Source organism: Myxocyprinus asiaticus, chromosome 6 (genome assembly GCF_019703515.2).
Source record: "Myxocyprinus asiaticus isolate MX2 ecotype Aquarium Trade chromosome 6, UBuf_Myxa_2, whole genome shotgun sequence".
Taxonomy (NCBI): domain Eukaryota; kingdom Metazoa; phylum Chordata; class Actinopteri; order Cypriniformes; family Catostomidae; genus Myxocyprinus; species Myxocyprinus asiaticus.
Genome location: NC_059349.1, coordinates 51,333,164 through 51,359,192, shown reverse-complemented (window position 1 = coordinate 51,359,192; position 26,029 = coordinate 51,333,164). Strand labels below are relative to the sequence as shown.

The 26,029-nt window shown below is 37.5% G+C and overlaps 1 protein-coding gene across 1 annotated transcript in view; it reads left to right on the top strand.

Annotated features, from left to right (window-relative positions):
- The window catches only part of LOC127443196 (NAD-dependent protein deacylase sirtuin-6-like), a 38,766-nt gene extending 23,417 nt beyond the window's left edge, over positions 1 to 15,349 (top strand). Inside the window, exons 6-8 of the mRNA XM_051701786.1 lie at positions 3,289 to 3,369; positions 11,954 to 12,077; positions 13,220 to 15,349. Of these exons, the coding sequence (XP_051557746.1) occupies positions 3,289 to 3,369; positions 11,954 to 12,077; positions 13,220 to 13,708 (694 nt within the window). The 3' untranslated portion in view covers positions 13,709 to 15,349. The remainder of the gene's footprint in view (positions 1 to 3,288; positions 3,370 to 11,953; positions 12,078 to 13,219) is intronic.
- Positions 15,350 to 26,029: the final 10,680 nt, after the last annotated feature.

Genomic DNA, 26,029 nt, shown 5'->3' with positions numbered 1-26,029 from the left:
ATCACAAAAGACTGGAAAGATTACTGAAAAGTCACAGAAATTCATTGGTTAAAAAGTGTGGTAACCCTAGTCGTGGAAATACCTGGAAACATCAGGAAGTTTATGATTGTGATTTTTAAGGCTTGGTGAAGTCATGGAAGTTCTGTAGTGAATCTCAGTTTTTCTAGAATACGAGCTCTAAAATATTTAATCGACTAGAAATTGCTCTTTTGTATGTGCAAATGTTCTAAAATTATAGAAAACTTTTATATTGTGTGTAATCCAATTACACAGTAATTTGTTACTGTAAATACTTTTTAGTCAAAACAATTAGTGTAATGCGTTACATTCTAAATTATTGTAATCAGATTACAATTATTGATTTTCAATTAATGTAATTACTTTTTAAGTACATTATAGGGTTATGCTCATTTCTAATATATTATTTATGTAGAATACATTAATTATGGCTGAATAATGAGTCATTGTATGACTTGTGTGTAACAATGAACAAGAAATATAGACATTATTTTGAATTTGTTGAGCAGAAAAGTGTTTTAGAAAGTAACTAAAAAGTAGTAATGGGATGACTTTTTAAGCAAAGTAATCTGATTACAATTTTACATAAATAATTAGTAATTTTTAGTGGATTACTATTTTTAACACTGGTCATGGCATCTTAAAAACACAACACTAATGCCGTGAAATGCTAAAAAAAAAAAAAAAAAATTATATTATCAACGCACAAAACATTCATCTGAGGCATCTGTACATAAATAAACAATTTAATAAAATAGCTCAGATGAAATACAAGAACACATCCTTGTAGCAAATTAGCTTAAAAGGGAATTATTTATAATTAATTATAACTGGTTATAATTAATAATAAATATTTAGATTAGATCTTAGAATTAACTGTAGCAGAATCGATATTACAATTACTTGATCTGTCCGTCCAGCGAGCAGACAATATAATTATTTATCAACTCTTGGAAGATTACTTTCCTGGCCAAGGAACAATAGCCTTCCTACTTATACAGTGCTAGCAGTAGTTTAGCATGTAGCAAGGAGCAACATTCAGTGACTTTTAATTGTGAGCGGAACACAGAGACAATCAATTGTGAATATAAGGGATTTAATAAATGAAACTATAACTAACATACAAACAAACTAAGCAAAACATACATATATAGAATGAAGGAAAGTAAGGAAAAGAGAGAGAGAAGAGCAGAGAAGGCAGTATTTCACGTCAGTTAACCACAACCTAAATGAGAATCATCAGAGGCACAATTCACCTTAAAAGGGGTTCAAACTTAAACGCGCATCTAATCAGTTGTAAATGGTTACTTGCATTGGTTTGTTTCTGAATAAGAGTCTTGATGCGGTAGACGAGGTTCTTGATGATTTCTTTAGGAGTGAGTTGAAGAAGTCCACAGGAAATCCACAAAGTTACTTGAAGGTAAACACTGCCAGAAGGTTAAACTCAAGAGAGAGTTTTGGTGTGTGTTGGTCTCAAGAAGAAGAGTTTTGAGCGATGATTAGTCTGCGCTCTGGAGTTTTGATAGTTCATTGCCGCACCCATTTTGTGGGTGGAGTGGCCAATCAGAGGCATGCATTTTGAGCGGGAGAAACTTCCTTTGTCTCCGTTTATGGCCCATTCGCATTTTATTGCTGATCTGGACCGCTAGTGCAGCTTTTAATTCAAAACATAGTAAGAATTGTTCGATGCATTTCACGATCACATGGTGTACATTATTGTGTGAGAAATAAAGGGAAGATCATTTTGATACCAAGAAGGTAACCTCCAGACGATATTAAAGCAGAGATACACTCATACACTTGAATATAGGCATTTAACGTCTAACTAATACAAGTAAAGGGTTTTAACTAAGTTAATATGATAGGGGAATATACATACAACACATGCATATGGCAGATACATTTATAACTGCTTACTATGGCCTAAATAGAGAAAATGTCTTTAGGTGTGTGTGTGACGTGTATTGGAATTACTGGAGACAGACAACTGCTCTGGTGCCTGGCATGGGGGTCACCCATTATGGTGTGAGAAATAAAGAGAAGATCATTTTGATACCAAGAAGGTAACCTCCAGACGATATTAAAGCAGAGATACACTCATACACTTGAATATAGGCATTTAACGTCTAACTAATACAAGTAAAGGGTTTTAACCAAGTTAATATAATAGGGGAATATACATACAACACATGCACATAGCAGATACATTTATAACTGCTTACTATGGCCTAAATAGAGAAAATGTCTTTAGGTGTGTGTGTGACGTGTATTGGAATTACTGGAGACAGACAACTGCTCTGGTGCCTGGCACGGGGGGGTCACCCCCCTTTCTGTGGAATGTGTTTGAAGCTTGATGGAGACACTTCAGAGGAGACCTGTTTTAGCATTCTTTTGATAGTGATAAAGACCATCTGCAATTTAGCACCCACATAAATGTAAACGTGGAGGCCAGGTCAGTAATTTATATGCAAATGTCAAAAGGCTAAAAGGTTTTTTTTCAAACAAAGTTTTTTTCAAACAAAGTGTAATTAGCCATCACTGATCTTACACAGACGTTACATCCTACACCCCCTTAGATTTCTGTGCAAGTCACGCCTGTATATGAATACCAAAATCACTATTTGGCTATTCTACACATGCAACAGAGGTCTTCAACTTGACCCGAGCCCAATTTCTCAAGTATAGTGCGAGTTAGGGGCTGTTCACACTTGTTTTTGCGAGCATCTGTGATGTTTTTAATTGTTTTTCTATGTAAACACGTGCTGGAAAGACATCCTTGAACTTTGCGGCGCATCTCACAGTTTTTTTTTTTTTTTTTGTGTGTCTCGCTCAGGACCTCCGCATTTTAAGACACCATGTCAAATTTAAAACAACTGTAATTTTCATAAACGCATCTCTAGATACCTATGTTCTGTTCAGTTCATTGTGCTGTGTCTTGCTTTTTGTGCAGAAGTTTTGGCACTTAAATTAAGTATTTTACTACATAGAATTCTATGTTGCAGGCAGTGACAGTTTGATTATTTTTGTTTGACTTTAATTTATTTTATCATTTGAAGATGTATGTATTGTGCTAAACAGCAGCTCACTTTGCACTTTATTCCCTGTTAATGTGAGTTGAGTTTGACGCATATCCATTGCAACAAACGTTCTTTATTCCCGACAAAATAACCATATGTGAACCCTTGCGGTTATCTGAATATTACAAAAGGTTACTGTGCACATCCCTAGACTCGCATGCTATCCATATGCTTGTGTGTGTGCTTTGTGCAGAGGCAAGCTGATCAGCACTATATTGGACTGGGAGGACTCGCTGCCCGACAGAGATCTGAATAGAGCTGATGAAGCGTCCAGGTAAGAAAGATAACACTTGAAGAGAGAAGAATGGATATGCTTCTGTTGAAATTTATGGAAGCATTTCTTAAAAAGGGCCACCAGACTTTCAGAAATATGCTGTGGTTAAGCTCAGGTGCTTCAACTTTATTAATTATGACTTGATTGTTGACAAAATGGCAACAAAATTTAATGGGATGTGACATAGTGGAAATAAAAAGCTCAAGTTAGCCATTGCTCAATGAGGGACTGAGAGTTATGTTACATGAGGGCGTGAACGTGATGTTAATTTAGATTTTTGAATCATATTTTTAAATTGTGAAGTAGGGATGGGCATTTTGGTCATTTGCTCAGACTAATTACTTGAGTACTCGTCGAGTAATTGAGGGGTGATTACATGTTCATAACTGTATATATAATAACATGTCTGACAAACGTCTATGGCTGCTGCATTGTGTCTTGTTGTTCCAGTGTATTGTCTATTCATCATTATAGGCTGTTATAAAATAAAATGTTACAAAATGTACAAAATATAATGCATCATATTTTATCATTATGTGAAGATTCACTGTCCAGCTCTGAAAGAATGTGCACAATGCACATCTGTCTGTTCTTCCTTCAGGTTACCGTAGTAATCTTTGTAAGCGCGCACCAGTTTTTTTTAGTGACTGTCTGAACCGTCTATTTTCAAATCGCATTTGGCTTATCAGGAGACGCCATAACCATTGAGTTTTTAAAATGCGTGTTAAATTGAAGTTCAGTTTGAAGATGCTGCATTCTGTTCCATTTAGCTGCGCTCTGTCAAAGTGTTTGAAACACTCGCCTGCTGTATATGCGTTGCTTCAGCGTGTTGAGTCCACTACCATACTGCATTGTGTGTTTGTGTAAGCGCGTGTGTGTGCGTGCGTCCAAGTGTTCGCTCTTGTGGGGAAAGTATTTTGATGCTCTGTATTGCTCCGTATTGTGTTTGCTGTGATTCATGAAGCATTCCATTCAACTCGGAGAGTCTGAATTTCCACCTTTCAACTGGGGAAAGTGCAACGGAATGACACTTTATATCTAACTTAGAAACTCTTGCGGAAATCTTCATTCATTTCGTCGAGATGCAGGTGTGTGTTACTTCACGCGGGGCAGGGAGGTTTACGGTCAGTGACAAACATTTACTTTTATTAAATAATATCCATTAACGAGTCAAAGTTCTTACATGAAATGACAATAAAACGTGTTTAGCAAATGTTTTGCAGAGACAGGTGTTCAAAACACGGTTAATTACACTCTCTTTTGATTATCGTAAGGACAGCATTGCAGTGTTGTATCAGTTTGGTTGCTATAAGACGTTTCTGACAGTCAATGTACCCCTCAAAACCACAATGTAATCTCAAAATTAAAAATAAGCTCCCTTTTTGACACATATCTGTTTAGTTGTCAGGTAATTGTTACTGGATTTCGAATTAAGTGAAAAGTCACATCATGCATGATCACTATCGATCATCGTTTTCATGATCGATCATTGTACCCGAGTACTCGTGCCCATCCCTATTGTGAAGTCATACCGATTTCTGTTATTTTATCAAACCGGATGGAATTTTATAGAATGAGACAAACCAACTAATACCACAAAACATCACAGAATTCATCTAATGCATTGCAATTACTTACTGATGTGTGTGCTGTTGTTTTCCCTCCAAAAATGATTTTAAAAGTTTTTAAAAATGCACTCAGTAACTTTAGTAACTCCTAAAGTCATGAATTGTAATTTTGCAATATATGTAGGAAATCATGACCACTCACAGTAAAATTCTCCAGTCATATCAGTAACCTTATAAAAGCTGTTTTATTCTACATTGAGAGGGTCTGCATATGGGGGCGGCCATGTTAGAATCACATGACCAGCCGAATACTACTCAATCTCAGTAACCGTCCTGTTATTTGACACTTTCGCTCATTGATTAAAGTAATCATGGCTGACTGTGAATACTAAATGTCTACAATGGCATCTGAAACTGAAAACTATTGATTTTAAATGATGCTGCATCCAAGCCACTAGGTGTCAGTGTAAGTCCAAGATGACACAGACAAAAGTTACTGAGTGCACCTTTAAGGAACTGGCTTTTGTTATTTAAAAGGATATTACAAAAGACCAACAGGATGGAAAGTGACATTAAGGACACATGGTAAAAATTATAAATGTATTACTAATTAAGAACATATTTTGTTTAAAACATTTTGATTAGAGTTTAAAAGTGAGAAACACCTTCAGTATTTAAATTTACCAAGATGCTCACCTAACTGTGATATTCTAATCAAAGAAAGTGAACTAATATGATTTGTTTTACATGATAACTTGAGTATTGCATAATGTGAAGCTATTTTTACATTTACATTTATTTACATTTGTCCATTTAGGAGACACTTTTACCCAAAGTGATTTACAAATATACCAGACAAATTATTCATTTGTAATTAATAATATATTTTCGTTTGCATTCATCACATTTCAAATTAAAAGATAAAATAATCAGCTGAGATAAAATATTTTTAATTTGCAAAGTATTTAATGTACTGGATTATCTAAAAATATGCAGTACCACATGGTTATTTAATATTTAAAACAAATAAAGCAATATTGCAAAACAAGATTTTCTTTCTACCACCCACCTCTATTCATATATTTCAACACCCCCAGATCCAGTTTTATCTTGCGGCTTAATCATATTACAGCAGTCTCACAAGAGTCAGCAAATGCACACGCATTCAATATATCTCGCAACACCAGCTGCACATCCAAGCAGCGGCTGTCCTCTGGGCTTCCACACGCTTTCAAAATCCACCACAGGTTGGAGGAAAATAAATGTGACCTTGGAAGCATAGTTTTTGACACTGCTTGAATGCAAGTTTTCCCTTTCTTTATCATGAAGCATGGTTGTCGCAGTTAGAGTTCCTCAGTGGTGTATTGAAAATGCATTCGTTTAAACCGCTAGAGGGTTAAGAATTTGCTTTAGGGCGAAGTTCTATGAGCTTGATAGTGTTAAACTTTTTATTCCAAGATGATGTAGATATTGCATGATATATTAATGAGATCATTCATTTATAAATACTGAAATTTGTGTTTTTAGTGGTGTTTGCTAAGGCAAGCATCTCTATTGTTATTGCTTCTAATTAATGTTAAGGAACCCTAGTATCACGGCAGTGAGTTTCACAGAGGCGAGCACTACTCGCAGTTAATTTAGAAAATGTAAAAATCGAGTTTGTAGATAAAAAATCTGATCATATATCTTATATTGTTGGATTGTTTTTTTTATTCTTTCCCTACAATGTTATGTGATGGTGTTTTTTGTCCTTTAATGTTATGCTTCTGAAAAACAAATATCTTGGCTTGATTTTATACTTGAAATCTGTTTAATCATGCTACGTATCAATTTCGACAGCATTACAAGTGGTGTTATATTGCAGGCAGTCTTTCTTTCTAGGGCTTGATCTCGATAACAGATTTCCAGATTTAATTCTAATTCACAAGCTCTTGATTCGATTTAAAATAATATGAATACATTCTGTAATAGACCTCAGTTTTTGCAAGTGCGCGAAAAAGGGCGCTATGACCATGCGCAACATCTTATCCAATTTTCATGAGAACGCTAATTCTAAGCGCAGTTTTTGTGCCAGCATGGGTGGGAGGATTTGCGCTATCTGTGGGTGTATTCGCACAAACTGTGGGTGTATTGTATGTAAATGAAGTGGCGCAGTTTTCTATTTTTCTAAGAAATTGGTCATTGCGCTAAGACGTTTCAAAAGCACGTCTGTTTTCAGCTCAGTCCAAACTCAGTGTCTGCATTTGCAGTTTGGATAAAGTTAATGTGCAAACTCTGAAAATACAGTAAAACATCAAATTATGTCCATGATGATTACTGTTGTAGCAGTTTTATGAAAGTTAAAGTGTCTTTAGGTCATGGTTAATTTTTCAGTTATTATTATTATGTTTATATTTACAATTGTATTTATGATCTAATTCATAATGGTATTTCCCCACCTGTTGTCGAGTGATTAAATCACTGGAAAAGGGGCCGGTGGAAGAAATTGGAGAGAGTAAAATGTTTAGATTTGGTATGATTATTTTTTTTTTACCACTGCGTTATTTTGATTATATTTTTGTTACGTTTGATAGAAGTGAAGTGCGTTCTGATACAATCACTGTTAATGATTTTGCCATGAATTGTGTGTCAGTAGATGAAAATGATAAATAATACTTACATTCTCTATAATTTAACTGAGCTGAAATCCAAATCTGACGAGAACCACATTATTAAATGCGTATAAAAGGAGTGTGTCACTGTCATAGGAACAGGGCACAAAAGAACGTTAATTCATATTTCTGTTCTTCTAATTCATTGCAAACAGTCCATTTACACTGCCAGCTTCTTATGAATGTGCTGTCTTTGTTTATATCCCTGGTGCTTGACAGTGAATAGACTATATAATAGCACACAGACGGTGCTGGAGAAGAACCTCAGAATTCAATTGCACTTGACCCAGCCCATTAGCGATTTGTACGTGCAGTTTCGCCAAACCCACTTGGGCCTAGACATAGTGCATGCTTCACCGAAAATATAAAAACTTCCTGGTCATGCCTATTGACTTTGCGTGTATGACTTATGGTATAGCGCTGCACTTAGGACTAGCACTCCTAAAATAGGGCCCGTAATGTCAATTTTTTGCTCACATATGAAAGCAATTTGACAATTGTCAATACCAATTTCAAAAAGCACAACAAATTACTATTTGAATAAACATTGTTTTAAGTCAAGTAATTATCAAAGACAAGTAAACAAAGGATGATCAAAGAAACACATTTTCAAGCAATAGATAAGTATTCAAGTAAGCAATCAGATATTGAAAAAGTAATGAAATGTCAAATAAAACTACTTAAATTACTGGTCTTCACTGTTTGATTATAAAACATTTTAAGCTACTTTATCCAGTTAAGTGTAGTAAGTGGTTTTCTTTTTTGTTTTTGTTTGTTTGTTTTTTGGTATTGTTGTTTGAAATGACATACTAGACAACGGAAGGTCTATTAGGCTGCATTAACACCTCTAGTCTTTTTTTTTTTTCTTCTTAGATTCAAAGACACTTTATGTTTTCTTCTTTCAACTAAGATAAAATCTGTTCAAAAGACAGCAGGACAGCATGCCTGCACAGATGGAACAGGATCAGAGGTGTGTTAAAAACACTCTGTACTCAGGGATTGGCAACATCAGAGACAGATAAAACTTTCAGGTGAAATCCGCATGAGGCCTAAAAACCCCAAAAACTCCTGATTTATATATTCGTAGTTTTCACTCACACCGTTTTTCACTCTTCTGTCTTCTCTCTTATGGTCTAAGGTCACTTGAGGTTTGTTCAAATAGGCTAGTTTAATCATTCACTTTGTTTTCTTCACATTTGCTTCAAAACTTACGCTACTTATAATGGTGAAAGGGGAATTGCGAACATATCTTTCTTTTAGCCATGTATTTAAAAATAAAGCATTGTTATTCATCTAAATGACTTTAATTCATGTAGATAAAGTATTGCTTTTAACGATTCAGTACGCACTGAACTGGATTCTTCTGTACTGGATAATAGCTCTAAAAAAATTTAATTTAATAAAAATAACTATTGTACTGTTCAGTGGTCAATTAAAGAGTGTACTCTTCTTGACAGGTTTATAAAGTGAATGGAGTTCAGATCGAAAGAGTGTTTTGACAACCTCAGAAATGGGTTAAAAAAAAAAAAAAGAGTAATGAATCATAATAGTAACATTTTGCGAACATAACTAATGATTACTGGCTTTAGTAAGGAGGTTGTTAATGGTGTTTTTACCCTTTTGAAAGGGCCAAATGAGAGACTGTTTGTTTAAAGCCCATAGTCTCTTTGCAGGAAATGCTTTTGTTTCCAAATTAACGAGCCCCACAAATTTGCATCAACAAAGGAACAATGAAACCTTAAGCAAATTTTATGAATTATGATGCATGGCATAAAAGATGATATTGGATGTTTGTGATAAATGGTATATTTACGGTATCATGACCAACTGAAGGTTTGAGTTAATTGGTCTTAATGAAAGCTTGTATTACACTTTGGTGTGCATGTCCATGTGGCTATAATGCACTTACTGTGGAAAAAGACAATTAAAAGGGCAATCTGTATACTGTACAATCGCATCTCAAGCACACTTCCAGAATGCAGAATGAGAATTCATTTTCATGTGTCTATTAGCGTCAGGTGAACTTAGTCTATTGTAGACTGTTGGCATAAAGTCTGGTCCACTTTACATCTTAGGGCTTTTTCACACTTGGTCTGTTTCAGGGGTCTGAGCGTGGTTTGTGGGATTTTTGACTCATGTGTGAACAATCAAAACGATCTCAAACCCCTTTAAAGCGAACCGAATCAAGTACATCTTGGGAAGTGGTCTGAGTACGGTTCGCTTGCAGTCTGCGGTTCGGTTCGCTAATAATGTGCATTGTGAACACAAAGCACTCCTGGATCACATGATTTTCCCTTTCACGTAATGCCAAACATGTTTGACCCTGACAGGTTAGGGCGTTGGGGGGGGGGGGGTTGCAGTGTGAAGCATTTACATGTTTCCATTGATTATGGTATAAATAATCAGGGGATTGTACTTGCTTTTTTAAAAATAATTACTGTACACCAGTAATTATTACGTGCAGAGAAGAGACGTGACAAGCCGCTTATTCTGTTTCTGTGGAGATGACCGAGTAAGTTGCTGATGAAAACTATAAAAACTCCTCACAAAACAAATTCAAAAATCTCTTGCAAATGAAGACTAGAGGGTGTAAACGGACTGCATTGGAATGGCACATGAGAGTTAAGAGATTATGATATGAATATATTACTATTGTTTTTAATGAATGGATGTTGCCCGAGGCTGTCAATAGAGAAATCCATGATCAATCATATTCTGTGTTGGTAATATGACTAATCTACCATAATCCATGAATGAATTTCTTGAATGTTGCCTCTAAATACAGTATTATCAATATAAAAATACAATGCATTCAGTTTAATGCCTTGCTTTTTCTTCTTAATTTATACAAAAATGTTATATATTTACACTATGTAATACAGTTATTTTTTTATGCAGATCAATAAAATGTTTTTATTGAACAGGCACCTGTACTATTGCTAATTATTCATTTTAAGGGTATTAAACATGTTTAATAATCTCATAAATTAATATGTAGAGGTAATTGTACTCTAACATTTAATATAGCCATAATAATAAAAATCATCATCAGTTTTGTCTTTTAAATAGTGGTCTGGGTTCCACAAAAACAACAGTGTGAATGTAAAATGGACTGAGACCCCATAACGGGTCAAGTGGGCCAAAAAGAGATCTGAGCCCACTTTCAAGGTCACAAATTGTGTGAATGCAAAGAGAACTGGGTCATTTTTCACTTTACGTTTTGGTCCATTTAAAGGGGTCTGAGTTTGGTTCCTTTAAAGAGGACCCAAGTGTGAAAACACCCTTATTCTCACCAAGAACAGCCCACTTGGACAGGAAGGGACCGTCTGACATGCCAACATGTAAAACAACCACCCACATTTTTACATGACATTTATGGAAATTGTATGTAACTCTTAGAACTTGCTACCAGATGTTTCAAAGCGCTGTCTGTGCTGGTTTAGCATCTGATTATCTTAAGGAATTATGCAGATCAGGCAACAGTGCAAACGCACTCACAAAATCTGTGCTAAATGCAATTTGCACTGTGCAATTCCTACTGAATCATCTCTTTAACATGCCGAAAGTGCGCTTGACTACACAGCACATATATAACGCTCTCCTTCATCATTTGTGTTATTTGATGAATTACTGCTGCAAAGATCGATAAAAAAATGTACACAAATATCTCTTTGGAATAAAATTCACTTTACCGTCTGCCTTCCTCGGGCGGTAATAACGTGACATTTATTGTGCCGGGCAAATGGAACAGAGTTCTTGGAACAAAGCGCAATCAATAATCAGCTTAATTTGCACATAAATGAAGTGAGTTTGCGTGGAAAATAATTACAGTGACTTTATTTAAATACTCAAGACGCAGCATTATTTAGAACCTTTTTAGACAAGATTGCTTGTGGTTAGAGAATAAGATGCAGGTTTTTGTGCTGAAATACCACATGCAAAAGTGTCTCTACTGTTTAGAGAATTTGCCCCACAATATTAATATCTAAGTGTTCGTAAACTTTTGAACAGGTTAATTATTAAAGTGAATCATCCTTAATGGGCAATAATATGAGAAGTACTGCAATACAACATTTACATTTTGCTCAGAAAAGTACAAACATAGATGAAAGTAAAAGAGAGTGTTGAAAGAATGAATTTGGTGATTTTAACTAGCTTTTGCTATTCTTTTCATTTCTGTGCAATATGCTTCATATGGACCTTGGGCAAACCGTCTGAGGCTGAGAGTGAACTAGACCTATTGACAGATTCTGAGAAAACACAACAGACCCCAACTGCTGATATTGTGTGTCTTTAGCTAGTTTGCATTCAAGCTGTTCTTACTGAAAATTACTAACAACAGTATTGGTGCCTCCGTTCTCACAGGCGAGCAGACCTTGCCTTGACGTTAGGTACATCTCTTCAAATTAAACCCAGTGGAGATCTACCTCTTCTAACCAAACGCACAGGAGGGAAGGTGGTTATAGTCAACCTACAGCAAACCAAACATGTAAGTCTCACCCACACTCATTTTTTTGTGTAATCTACCTTAAAATATACTTATATGGTGAACATAGAAAAGATGCTGAAGCCACATTTAAAAGAGTACAAATGTAATTACGTAACAAAATATCAAATCAGGTGTCATTTAATTTAAAGACAGCTAGCACAAGCACACTTTAAGCAAAACATTTCACATAAATTGAAAGAAAGATGTTTGTTAGGTTTTAAATGATAGAACATTATATTAAAGTTCTATTCTAAAACCTAGTAAGTTGCCTACCTAGACGACACCATAGGCACCATCACTAAATGAACAACTTAGACAGTTGTGCCACGGGTCTTACCATTTTTTTTTTTATATATATATATAAACATTATCTAGATGGACATCTTTGATCATTTTTTATGTAGACATTCACTTTTGTTCTGACCCACACAAAGTAACCAAAGTAAGTACACACAAAGTAAATACATTCTTAAACACAAAAGTTAAAAAGGTAGGTGGAAATCTGTTTAAACTTCTAAGCTCCATGCATAACACACACGCTCAGATTAATGTCCTTAAGTTACTAAACTCATATTCTCAAAATTAAAACGAACTTTATTTAGAAGCTTTACAGCAATATTCAAACATGTGTGATGGATTTTCTTTTAAGCTTATATTGTTGGTCTAACATATCCTTTTTGCCAAATGTTTTTTAAAGAATTAATCCTATTAGTTTTAAGCCACGTTGTTATCAGCCTATGTTTGAGTCATGTTTTATTTGAAGGTTATTTTTGCTTTCTTACCTCATTTCTTCCACTTCCCCTCGACATCTTTCCCTAATGGGATTTAATTTTGCAAATCCCATTTGAAATTCAGAGCCTGACACATCTGTGGCATATGTTATTCCATGTGTCTTTTTTTCAGGGGGTTTATATTCTAGCTGTGTAACATGTCAAGAAACAGAATTTGACGTTTCATGCGCAGTTCCGTGCAGCTGGGTGATAATCTGACTGCGCTGTGTTTGATCAAAGCACTTATTTAACCAAAGTAAACACCGGCATTTCACACAGAAGGGCTATAGATCATGACAGTAGTGTAAATAGTATGAAATTATCATGGTGCACATGTATCAATTTGTTCAAAGTGCTACTTGTTTTTCACAGGACAAGCACGCCCACCTGCGTATCCACGGCTACGTAGACGAGGTCATGTGTCAGCTGATGAAGCTGCTGGGATTGGAGGTTCCTGAGTGGGTGGGGCCAACGCTGTGTGAAAACTCAGGTGGAGATCTGGACATCCTTCCTTATGGATCCAGGAAAAAGGAAGTGAAGATTGAGCTGAAGATAGAGGACAATAAACACGTAATACAGAAGAAAAGAAAGAAGAAATCACAGGATGATGAGATACATTTCAAGAAAGATGTTAAAGAAGAGACGAAAGAAGAGGACAAAGAAGCAAAGACAAATTCAATGTTCAAACTGAAAGATGTGCATGTCTTCAGTGACTCTCAGCCAATCAAAAAACAGAAGTCAGACTGTGAGGAGGCACATCCTTCAAATGGCTCCAGTTCTTCTGCCATGAACACAATCATAGAGTCTGAAAATGTGAAAGTACAAACCAACATGGAAGCCTCCTCATCCTATAGCCATTAAACTTGGCACACACGTACAATAGGACAAAAGATTGACAATAGCAAATCTCAGGCAGTGCAGACACCATTGGCTCATTCAATATATAATACGCAGCCCATGCTCCATGTTTACACAGTAAGCCTCAAATCGCTCTGAACCCATATGACTTTCTTTCTTGTGCAGAACACAAAAGGAGATGTTGAATGAATATCTTGGTCTGACTGACTGGCATTTTCAAGGCTTTGGATATCTTTTTATATCCTTTTCCACCTTTATAAAGTTCCATTACCTTGTTACACAGGTCTTTTGACAGTTCTTTTCTGCTCCCCATGGCTCAGTATCTAGCCTGCTCAGTGCATCCACGTGAGAGTTAACAAACTCATTGACTATTTATACACAGACACTAATTGCAATTTAAAAAGCCACAGGTGTGGGAAATTAACCTTTAATTGCCATTTAAACCTGTGTGTGTCACCTTGTGTGTCTGTAACAAGGCCAAACATTCAAGGGTATGTAAACTTTTGATCGGGGCCTTTTGGGTGATTTCTGTTATCATTATGATTTAAAAAGGAGCCAAAAACTATGTGATAATAAATGGCTTCATATGATCACTATCCTTAAATAAAAGATTTAAAAAAAAATTTCACAATTTCTGCCAGTGTATGCAAATTTTTGAGCACAACTGTATATGTGCCGGCTGATCTGTTACAACATCTCTACAGTTATTCTGGGTAGAACATTAGTGAAATATGGTTTTGTACTGTAAAATTCAGGTTTGTTAAAGCAAGATTCACAACAGGAATCTCACGAAAACTGTCAAGAACATGTCTAGATCATATTTCAACCCAAAATCAAAAGAAAGATATAAGTAAAGATATTTTGCATAAAGAAAACAAAGCCTGTTTTTGTTACCAATTTAGATATTTGGCATTGAGACATTTCCCACAAATAATTCTGAATACTGTTCACGTATACGTTTTTATTTTCATTACCATCAACAATGATTCTCAATAGATTTTTATTACTGTAAATCAGTAATTTACAGGATTACAGTTAAAAATATTGTATTACAATATTTATTTAAATAAGCATAAATTAAATGCAGTACAACAAATACTATCAAGATGTCTAAATACTTTACATTTTAACTTATACTTTAGTTTTCTTTTGCTTTACAGTATTACAATGAGATTTTTCTCAATACAGTAATGAGAATTTTAGGAAAATGTGCTCAGTTGTCATCAAAAATAAAGTCATAATTCCAAAATGTGACTTAATGGTGCTTAAAATAGTCTTCATTGAGTTTATGCGAAATATATGTATTTTTTTAATTATATATGGGGTGAAATATGACATGTTCTTTACAGGTTTCGCAAGATTCATCCTTAAAGGAATAAATGGTAAAATACTTTGAAAACAGCGATGTTTGTACATTTCAGTGTGTTTGGAGAGATCATCATGAGGTTTATTTTGGTATTAATCATGTAACATTTGATGCTTCATAACTTCTGATTTAACTACTGAGTCTTTACAATGATGAGATTGTTATTGTGTTTTTTGTTTGTTTGTTATCTTTAGCTATACTATATTTTGTTTTAGTTTGTTTTTCTACTTTTTTCTTAAAGACTTGAGGTCGTATATAAACAAAATGCTAAAATTATAGCCTGTCTACCGTGTCAAGTTATTTTAAGTGACCCAATATTTGAGTGCTTGTATATTTAAATGCCTATTTGAGTATTGAGTTGTTAGCTTCGCAACATGCTAATGCCAAACTCCATTGTGAGTCAAGTCCAAAGTCCCTTGGCAAGTCAGTCCATTTGGCAGCCATCTTTGGAATGCTTCTGGGCAGCTATTTTCTATGAATACATGCAGCATAAAAGTATGGCTCCTCTCTACTTGAATGGAGAAAGACAGAAATCTCCTAGACAAAAAGAACATTTCAGATCAGCAGTAAAATCAGACAACAGTGGTATCATAAATTGTGCTTCCTTCTTTAGCTCAGATCACGAAAATAAAAATAAAAAACACTATTTTTCAGGCTGGTCCAGCTAATGCGCATGGCCGTTCTCGAGTCGACTGACAGGCGACTCGAGAACGTATCTGAAAGCTGTATCTGAAAGCTGATTGGCTCTTTTACTTCCTTTTCTAAATCTGCCATAATGTGCATTTCAGTTTCTCCCATTCGTTTTAATACAAGTGCTCTGTCTCGGGCTAAATAGTCTCTAGCGTGAGGAGCGCTATTTGTTCTAGGGATTTCCTGAATCATTTTGAATCCAATTCACAAGACCTAGATTAGATATCAATTGGATTTCAGTTCATTTGGATATACACCAATGAGCCAAAATATTATGACCACTCACAGGTAAAGCGAATAACTTTGATCATATCTTAACAAGGCCACATGTCAAGGTCTGGATAGATTAGATGGTAAGTGAACAATCAGTTCTCGTAGTCAACGTGTTGAATGCAGGAGAAATGGGCAGGAGTAAAGACCTGAGCGACTTTGATAAGGGCCAAATTGTTATGGCCAGACGACTGGGTCAGAGCATCTCTGAAACAGCAAGGTTTGTGGGGGTGCTCCCGGTCAGCAATGATGAGTACCTACCGACAGTGGTCCGAGGAGGGACAAACCACAAACCGGCGACAGGGTGTTGGGTGCCCAAGGCTCATCGATGTGTGAGGGAAATGAAGGCTATTCCATCTGGTCTGAACTGACAGAAGGTATACTGTGGCACAAGTCACAGAAAGTTTTAATGATGGTGTGGTGAGGGCGTAGTTGAGCGTTCATCCGGGGAGAGGGGAAGCAGTAAAGATTCATCCCTGGGTGATAATTAGGTCTAACAGCTGTTTCTTGTTGCAGTAATCCGGGGGGAGCAATAAGAGGAGCCCACGCCAGAGGAAGGGGAGAGAGAGAGTGTTGCACAGGAGTGCAGTGCGTTAGTGTTTAACCCTACTTTTGAGTGTTTATTTGTGAATAAAATGTTTGAAGATACCTGAACCATGCATCCTCATTCCCACACCAACCAGCCTGTTACAGTGGTGCCGAAACCCGGGATCTTGAGGAAGACAATACGCCATCACGGAGTATTCGCCGCTGGCCGAAGTCATTAAATCCCTCGCTAGCATGCACCAGGCTCAACACCATGCCCTGCTTGAGCTACGTCGAGACCAAGACCAGGGTTTTCAAGTGATTCTCTGGGCTCAAAGGGAGGAACGGCAGGCGCTTCGGAGCTTTGTACACCAGGAGCAAGGCTCCGCCACGACCCCGGACCCAACAGCTTCCATGCCCCTGCTCACCCTCATGAACATGGGCCAGAGGCATTCATAGAATTGTTCGAGTGAACTGTGGAGCTGTGGAAATGGTTGAAGTCACAGTGGGCAGCCGCCTCCTTCCACTGCTGTCTGGGGAAGCCCAGCTCGTGGCCCAACATCTGCCTGCAGCGAATCTCCTTGTGTATGAGGACTTAAAGAACACCATCTTGCAATGGGTTGGCTGCAGCCCAGAGCAACAACGACAGCACTTCTGCTTACTAATGCTGAGCGGAAGTGGCTTCTGGCGAAGGAGCGCAACGCTGAGGAAGTCATGGATCTGGTGGCGCTGGAGCAGTTCCTTCTGCATCTGTCCTCCAGGGGTGAATCCGCTGCTGTGGGTGTGGGCATAGCATCTTGGCTGGCTTGCTGGAGTTGTGGGGAGCAAGGGCAGTTCCAGGACCAATGCCCCATGGGCTGCCCCCGATTGAGCAGGAATGTACCAGATACCTGTGAATATCAGGGGAAGTACATATCAAGCCTTGGAGTATACCGTTTGTAATCAAACCACTATCCACCAATGTTTGGTTCAAGATGAGGCTTTGGGCATGGGGTGGAGGGTGAAGTTGAGGTGTGTGCATGGGGATATTCAAAGTTCATCAGGTGAAGGGGACAGACAGAGAGAGAGAGAGAGAGAGAGTGTTGCACAGGAGTCAGCACGTTAGAGTGTTTAACCCTAATATTTAGTGTTTATTTGTGAATAAAATGATACAGTACCTGAACCACGCTTCCTCATTCCCATACCGACCAGTCCTGTTACAGATGGTTACAGGAGCAATGATGGCACCTTGCTGCATATGGGGCTACGTAGCCGCAGACTGGTCATAGTGCCTATGATGACCCCTGTCCACCATTGAAAGTGCCTATTATGGGCAGAAGGTGGCCTGGTCCAATGAGTCCTATTTTCTTTTACATTACATGGACGGCCATGTACATGTGCGCCGTTTACCATTGGAAGTGATGGCACCAGGATGCACTGTGGGAAGAAGACATGCCGGTGGAGGGAGTGTGATGCTCTGGGCAATGTTCTGCTAGGAAACCCTGGGTCCGGCCATTCATGTGGATGTCAATTTGACACGTGCCACCTACCTAAACATCGTTGCAGACCAGGTACACCCCTTCATGGCAATGGTATTCCCTGATGGCAGTGGCCTCTTTCAGCAGGATAATGCGCCCTGCCACACTGCACACATTGTTCGGGAATGATTTGAGGAACATGATAGAGTTCAAGTTGTTGCCCTAGCCTCCAAATTCCCCAGATTTCAATCCGACTGAGCATCTGTGGTATGTGCTGGACCAACAAGTCCAATTCACTACAGCTCCACCTCGCAACTTACAGGACTTGAAGGATCTGCTGCTAATGTCTTGGTGCCAGATACCACAGGAGAGCTTTAGTGGTCTCGTAGAGTCCATGCCTTGGGGTCGGTGCTGTTTTGGTGGCACATGGAGGACCAACAGCATGTTAGGCAGGTGGTCATAATGTTTTGTCTCATCAGTGTATTTCAGTTACTCTATTTGATCAATCAATTTATTATTTATAAAGCACTATTAAAAACAGCTACCAACGTGCTGTACAACAAAACATAAATTACCATCAAATACAATCAGACAAAGTCACACATGACACAAAAACAGAGCATATACAGTAAAGCATCACATCACAAATTGTAGGCCAGATCAAATAGAAATGTTTTTATCTTAGATTTAAAAATGGGTAGTGTGGGGGCAGTTCTAATTTGAATTGGTTGGCTGTTCCAAAGTTTGGGAGCAGCTACAGCAAATGGCAGAGAGTTTAACCTAGATTTTGAAACAACTAAAAGGCTTTGATCAACAGAGCTAAGAGCTCTTTCTGGGTGGTAATCTATCAGCAGGTCAGAGAGGTATGAGGGTGCTAAACAGTTTCGAAACTTAAAAACCAATAAGAGCACTTTAAAATAAATTCTATAGCGAACAGGTAGCCAATGTAAAGATCGTAGAATAGGGGTAATATGTTTACACTTTCGAGCCCCTGTTAAAACTCTAGCAGCCACATTTTGAACCATCTGAAGGCGAGCTAAAGAAGAATGGCTAATCCCTAGGTACAGAGAGTTACAGTAATCAAGCCTAGTGGAAATAAAAGCATGGTGGAAATAAAAGCATGGATCACCCTTTCAAAGTACTCAAAAGAGAGAAAAGACTTAATTTTCGCCAAGGCTCGCAGTTGATAACAACTAGCTTTTACAACCTGATTAACTTCTCTATCCAATTTTTGTGCACTACTCCCAGATTTTTCACGTATGGCTTAACATAGGGTGTTAAGACATCAAGATTTAAATTGGCTATACTCTTGGCGTCAGAAGGGGTAAATACAACAATCTCTGTTTTAGACTCGTTTAAACTTAAAAAACATAAAGACATCCATGCTTTAACATTCAGAAGGCAAGCAACCACGGGGTCTAAGCCGTTCTTGTGATTCAGAGGAATATAAATTTGCGTGTCATCTGCGTAGCAGTGGTAAGATATACCATATTTCTTAAAAATAGAACCAAGTGGCAGCATATAGAAAGAGAACAATATGGGAGCTAGAGTAGAACCTTGGGGGACACGGCAAGTCAAAGTAACAGCATCAGAGTGAAATTGCACTATATTGACTGAAAAACTCCTGTTTGTAAGGTACGATTGAAACCAACTTAAGGCTGAACCTCTTATGCCCACAACCTGTTCTAGGTGAGCCAAAAGAACATTGTGGTCCACTGTGTCAAAAGCAGCACTCAGATCTAAAAGTGCTAGCACTACAGAATCTCCGGAGTCGTGGCTAATAAAACATCATTTAAAACTTTTAAGAGAGCTGTCTCAGTAGAATGAGATTTCCTAAAACTCGATTGAAATGTATCAAGAATCTTGTTTCAACCAAGAAACTCTGAAGTTGGTTGAGAACTACTTTCCCCAGTATTTTAGATAAAAAAGAGAGGTTAGAAATGGGTCTAAAATTTTATAGAACTGAGGAATCAAGATTAGGCCTTTTAAGTCTGGGTTGTACTGAGGCATGCTTCAAATAGTCAGGGACAACTCCTGATTCAAGGCACTTAATCAAATTTAAAAGAGTAGGACCAACTACATCAAACACTTGTTTGAGTAACCATGGGGGAATAACATTTAAGGAAGAACCAGTGAGCTTTAGTTGGTTTACAACATCATGCAAGAAAGAAAGAGAAATAGTTGAAAACTGGCTAAAAACACCAGTATAGTTTGACAGGACAGCAGGATCATAAACAACAGGGTGAATATTCTGCCTAATCTCATTTACCTTATTAATAAAAAACTGCCAGAAACATTCACACATAGCTATTGACTCTGTAGGATAAGTGTAAACAGCTGGATTTAACACAGCATTAATTGTATTAAAAAGTGTTCTAGGATTGTGATGGTTCTTGTCTATAAGAGCCGATAAATACACAGACTTGGCTGATCTCACAGCCTTCTGATATTTGGAAAGAGAATCCTTTAAAAGTTCATATGAAATCTGAAGCTTGTCCTTTTTCCATTTTTTATTGTATTTACTACAGGAGTGGGGATAAAAATATCTAAAAGTGGCCAGGTACAAACTGAAGAAGGGAATCAGAGCTGCTAAGCAGGGCTACTCTAAGAGGATAAAGAAACAGCTTTCAGCCAATAACCCATCTTCAGGATGGAAAAGTCACCAGGAATGTACAGACTACAAAAAGAGAAAAACCCCTTACTCCATTGCTGACCAACGACTTGCAAATTACCTGAACAATTACTACTGTAGTTTTGACTCACAATCAAAGTGCAGGACGTTAACAAGCTATTTAGAAGCAGAGAACAGGTAAAGCACCCGGTCCTGACTCTCTCTCCATCTTCCATGAAACACTGTGCTACTCAACTTGCACCTGTGTTTACAGAGATCTTCAACCAGTCACTGGACCTTTGCACAGTTCCTGCCTGCTATAAAACCTCAACCATCGTTCCAGTCCTCAAAAAACAAAGGATAACAAGCCTGAATGACTACAGACTGGTTGCCTTGACATCAGTAGTCATGAAAACATTCTAAAGACTTGTGATGGCTCACCTCGAAGCCATTACTGACCCACTGCTGGACCCACTGCAGTTTTCATACAGAGCCAACAAGTCTGTAGATGATGCAATGAACTTGGGTCTACACTTCATGCTCCAACACCTTGACAGCCCAGGAACCTTCATCAGGATCCTTTTTGAAGACTTTAGCTCTGTGTTTAACACCATAATTCCCGAGCTTCTACAGGCCAAGCTCTCTCAGCTGACTGTTTCTGATGCCTCCTCTAGGTGGATAACGGACATCCTCACCAATGGGAAATGGCAGATACAGCTTGGAAAGTGCAGGACAGGCCCACTGACTATCAGTACTGGAGCTCTACAGGGCTGTGTGCTGTCTCCACTTCTCTACTCTCTCTACACAAATGACTGTACCTCGACAGACCACTCAGTAAAGCTCCTCAAATTTGCAGATGACACAACGCTAATTGGCCTTATAAGCAATGGCAACGAATCTGCTTACAGAAAGGAGGTGGAACACCTGGTATCCTGGTGCAGCCATAACAACTTAGAGCTCAACGCTCTGAACACAGTAGAGATGATCATAGACTTCAGAATGTCCCCAGAACCTGCAGTCCCTCTCACTTTGATGGGCTCTATTATCACCATAGCTGAGTCCTTTAGATTTCTAGGAACTATCATCTCTTAGGACCTTAAATGGGAAGAAAACATCATCTCTATTGCAAAAGAGCAAAATAAAGGATATACTTTCTGAGACAGCTTAAGAAGTTAAACCTGCCACAGTCACTGATGGTACAATTCTACAATACCATCAATGAATCCATCCTCACATCATCCATAACCGTCTGGTGTGGGTCAGCCACGGCTCATGAACTAGGTAGACTCCAGCACATCATACGTTCAGCTGGAATAATCATTGGCTGCAGTCTGCAGTCCTATGTATAATTTGCATATGTGAGTACTTGATGTGGCATGTTTAATTGTCCTTGGAGCAAAACACCAAGTCAGATTCCTAGTAAGTGCTACTTACCTGGCCAATAAAGAGAATTCTGATTATAACGTCCCTTTTGCCTACGAAGGAAAGCAATCTGACGATTCTCAGTACCAATTTTGATACCACCAAAAAATACTAACTAATTCGAGTAAATATAGTAATTAGCTGAGTACTTGAGTAACAAGTAATTATTGAAGAATGTTAAGTAAACAGTTAGTAATGAAGTAAGAACAAAGAAACAAATTGGAATTTGAACAAATAAAAACAATAGAACAAAGATACATATGAAGAAAACAGTTGTTTAAGTTAATGACAGCAGTGTCAAGCATTCAAAAATGGAAAAAAGTAACGAAATGTAACAAAACGACTAAATAGTCTGTATAATGGACCGCAAGCCCATATGGATGCACTGTGCACAAAATGTAGCGGCACATGCATATACTTTGCCCATATGAAGGAAGCAAGGCAGCTTATAGATTTTTGAACAGCTAATGTATTTGTATATTTGCACAGTGCTTCCTCTGATCATCAACACAAAAATCAAAAAAGAAATCTGCTGAAAACATTGAGGCAGCAAACTGCTGAATTCTCCAGACAAGTCTTTGAAAGTAGTGCATTAAACTGCTGTGGGCTTATGAGTTGGATTATGGCTGCCTCTCGACACTTCCCTCCATGTGGTTTGATAAGTGAGGACAGTGGAAATCAACCGTATATCTAGCTGCCTCAGAGACTATTAACATGTCCCCGAAGTGCCATCAAGGCTGGTTTGACAGTCGTCTCTCAACCGTGCCACTACTGAAAGACAAATTGAAAGCCTTTCTAACCCTCGTGTTTTTGCCGGCACAAAAAGTGCTCGTGCTGAAACCCAGAATGAAACTACACAGGTAAACTGTAGTTCAGGAAGAAGAGATAAACGCAGAGCTATGCAGATGCCTTGTACTTAGTGTTCTGATTGCTCTAGGGACTCTATAGTTGTTCCAGTGAAGTCAGATGCCTCTGTTATGATCAAAGCTAGACAAAGAACGATCTGCTGAACAAAGAAGTCGTTCAGTCTTGCCCTGGATTTCTTCCTGAATTCCCACTTGTACATTCACTGTGTGAACTCTTAAAAGTTTGCAGAGGTTCTTTTAACAGTACAAAGCCTTTAGTCAACAACAGCTCTGACAAAATCGCCTGCTGAATCATTAAAAAGTGGTCTTGGAAGAAAACTCCTCTAGTTTGTCCACAAAAATATTGTGGTTGATCTCGGTAAGATGCAAGCCATGATTCATGACCTTTCTGCCCTTGCACATGGCAATTAACCCTTAAGATGGAAGCCAATAAAACAATCATTAAACAAGTTAAAGACCGTCCCGACAGTGTCAGCTTTAGACAGTATTAGTTTGTGGCACTGTTTAATGGCAACATTACATGAAACACACCACGGAAACAAATTCCATGTGGAAATAAAGATTCTATTCCAGTAGAAGATCTTACGAAGCTCCTTGGAGGACAGGAAATATATATATTTTTTTTTCTGAAATAGTTTTGCTTTTCATCGAAATTAGTTTCCAGCACAATCGTTTGCATTAGTGTTGGGTTCAAATCGAAGTTGAGTCAACTCCGAGTTCAAAGGTGTCCGAGTCTGAATGAATCTGTTCATGAATCGGAATTAAAATTGTAACTGTAAACTCAACACTGAACCATTACATCAATATTTTAAAGGAATATTCCAGGTTCAATAAAAGATAACCTCAATCGACAGCATTTGTGGCATAATATTGGTTACCCCAAAAATTTATTTCGACTTCAACTTCTTTTCTTTAAAAAAAGCAAAAATCTTAGTTACAGTGAGGCATTTATAATGTAAATGAATGGGGGCCAATTTTTTAACATTAAATACTCACTTTTTTTAAAAGTATAACCACAATATGTAAACAATATGCATGCTACATGATTTTATTGTGATAAATTACATTTTCTGTTTAAATCTAATCTACAGACTTCGTTGCCATGTCGATGTAATGTCAACAAACCCTAAAATGACTGTAAAAATTACAATTTAAACAAATTTACTGCTCACATAATACATGAGTTTTAACAGAATAATTAATGTAAGTGCTTTTATAAAATTATAAGCTTCACATTTCTGCTTTTAAACCCTCCAAAAATTGGCCCCATTTTTTTTAAAAAAAAAAAAAAAAAAAAAAGGAGTGACGAGTCGAAATACATTTTTGTGGTAATCAATATTATGCCACAAATGCTGCCGATTGAGCTTAACTTGTATTGAACCCAGAAAATTATTTAATATATAATATACTTATTTTAACCTTCACAAATAAGAGGAACAATGTGTCAATATAAATGCAACAAAAACATACATCTGTTGCATTTCATATCAATATCTCATAATTAGTATCCTGCTGAATAAACTTAAAGTAGACAACACTAAATGAATAATTCCTTTGTTTTTGTTTTTTGTTTGTTTATTCAGGTACCATTCACTTTCATTGTATGGAAAAATGAAGCAATGAAAGCAAATGGTGACTGAGGCTTATGTTCTGCCTAACATCTCTATCAGTGTTCTAGGGTAAAAAAAAATAAATAAAAGTAAGCCAAAGCCAAAAGTAAGTTTTGAACAAGATGAGGGTGAGTCAATTATGACAGAATTTTCATTTTTGAGTGACAATGGCACTGCAAAAATTGCTACAGTATAATTGAAGACAACTGTTCTCTGTTGACAGACACTTGAATTGCCGTGTTGCAGGCACAGACCACCTGGGGCTGAACACTCACACAGCTTGGATCATTTTCCAGTCATTCTCAGCCCTCAAATCCAGCACATCTCAGCATGGACCACACCCCCTCCAGGCTGTTAAACACTCCTGTGGACTCTGCAGCATACTAACACTTTCCCTGCTGTGTTGCTCTTGTAAACCTTGTCAAGGGCCCTCATGGCTACCAGCAGAAAACCCTAAACCTTAGTTTCTCAAACCTGAAATCATCCGTTAGGTCAAGTTCACACTTATTAACTACTACATGGTCTGTGTTCCAAATAACATATTGCTTTTTAGGACCATTCACACCAAGCGCATTTGTGTGTCCGTCGGTACTCATTTTCCATTGTTTTTTTATGTAAACATGCACTAGATTTTTCACTTGACCATTTTGTTCAGCATCTCGAGGTGGAGCGGCGCATTTCTTTGACGCTGTGTCATGTAAACAACACCTGCGTCCTATTATATGCATTGTACTGCATCAAGTATTCAATATGTATACTGTGCACAGTGCAATGCACTTGACTTGGCCTTCCATTTCCAGTGTGATGAATGAACCAGAAGTAACAACAACTGCGATATTATTATTATTATTTTTATTGCAACTCTTTATAGAGCTGTTCAGCTGCAACGTCAATATGTAGGTGAACCCGGAAGGCTAATTCCCCATGGGTTCCCTCTAGAATTTCCTATGGGTTTTTAAAATTACATTATTGGATTTAGGATTTGAGTAAAATGCTACTTCTCTTCTGGGTTTTTGGACTACATCCTGAACAGCTATATTGATGTATCAATAGATGCAATAGACTTTTGATACATTAGTCGAAATAATTTTTTGTGGAAATCAACATCAAGCCACAAATGCTGTTAATTGAGCTTAACGTGCACTGAACCCGGAATATTCCTTTAACGCAAACCTTAGCTAGTTAATATGATGTCTATGTTTATTGATCCAATAAGCAGCCTTCAAATTTGTAAGCAAAAGTAAGAAAAAGCTCTGCATTTTAGTTTTAACTTGTTGTGGTTGTTGCTTTGAGCATATTTTGCCTCACTTGATAGCCAACGGTAACATATTACATTTCTATTGAGTATAAATAATTTTATAAAACAGATAGTTCCGGTCCTGGATGCTGATTGGTTAAGAGCCATGTTTTATTCATGATAAAGTACAGCTCTGACCTCTTCACAGAAATTCTCTTTGTATCACTCCGCAGCACCCATAGCCAGAGTTGGGAGGGTTAATTTTGAAAT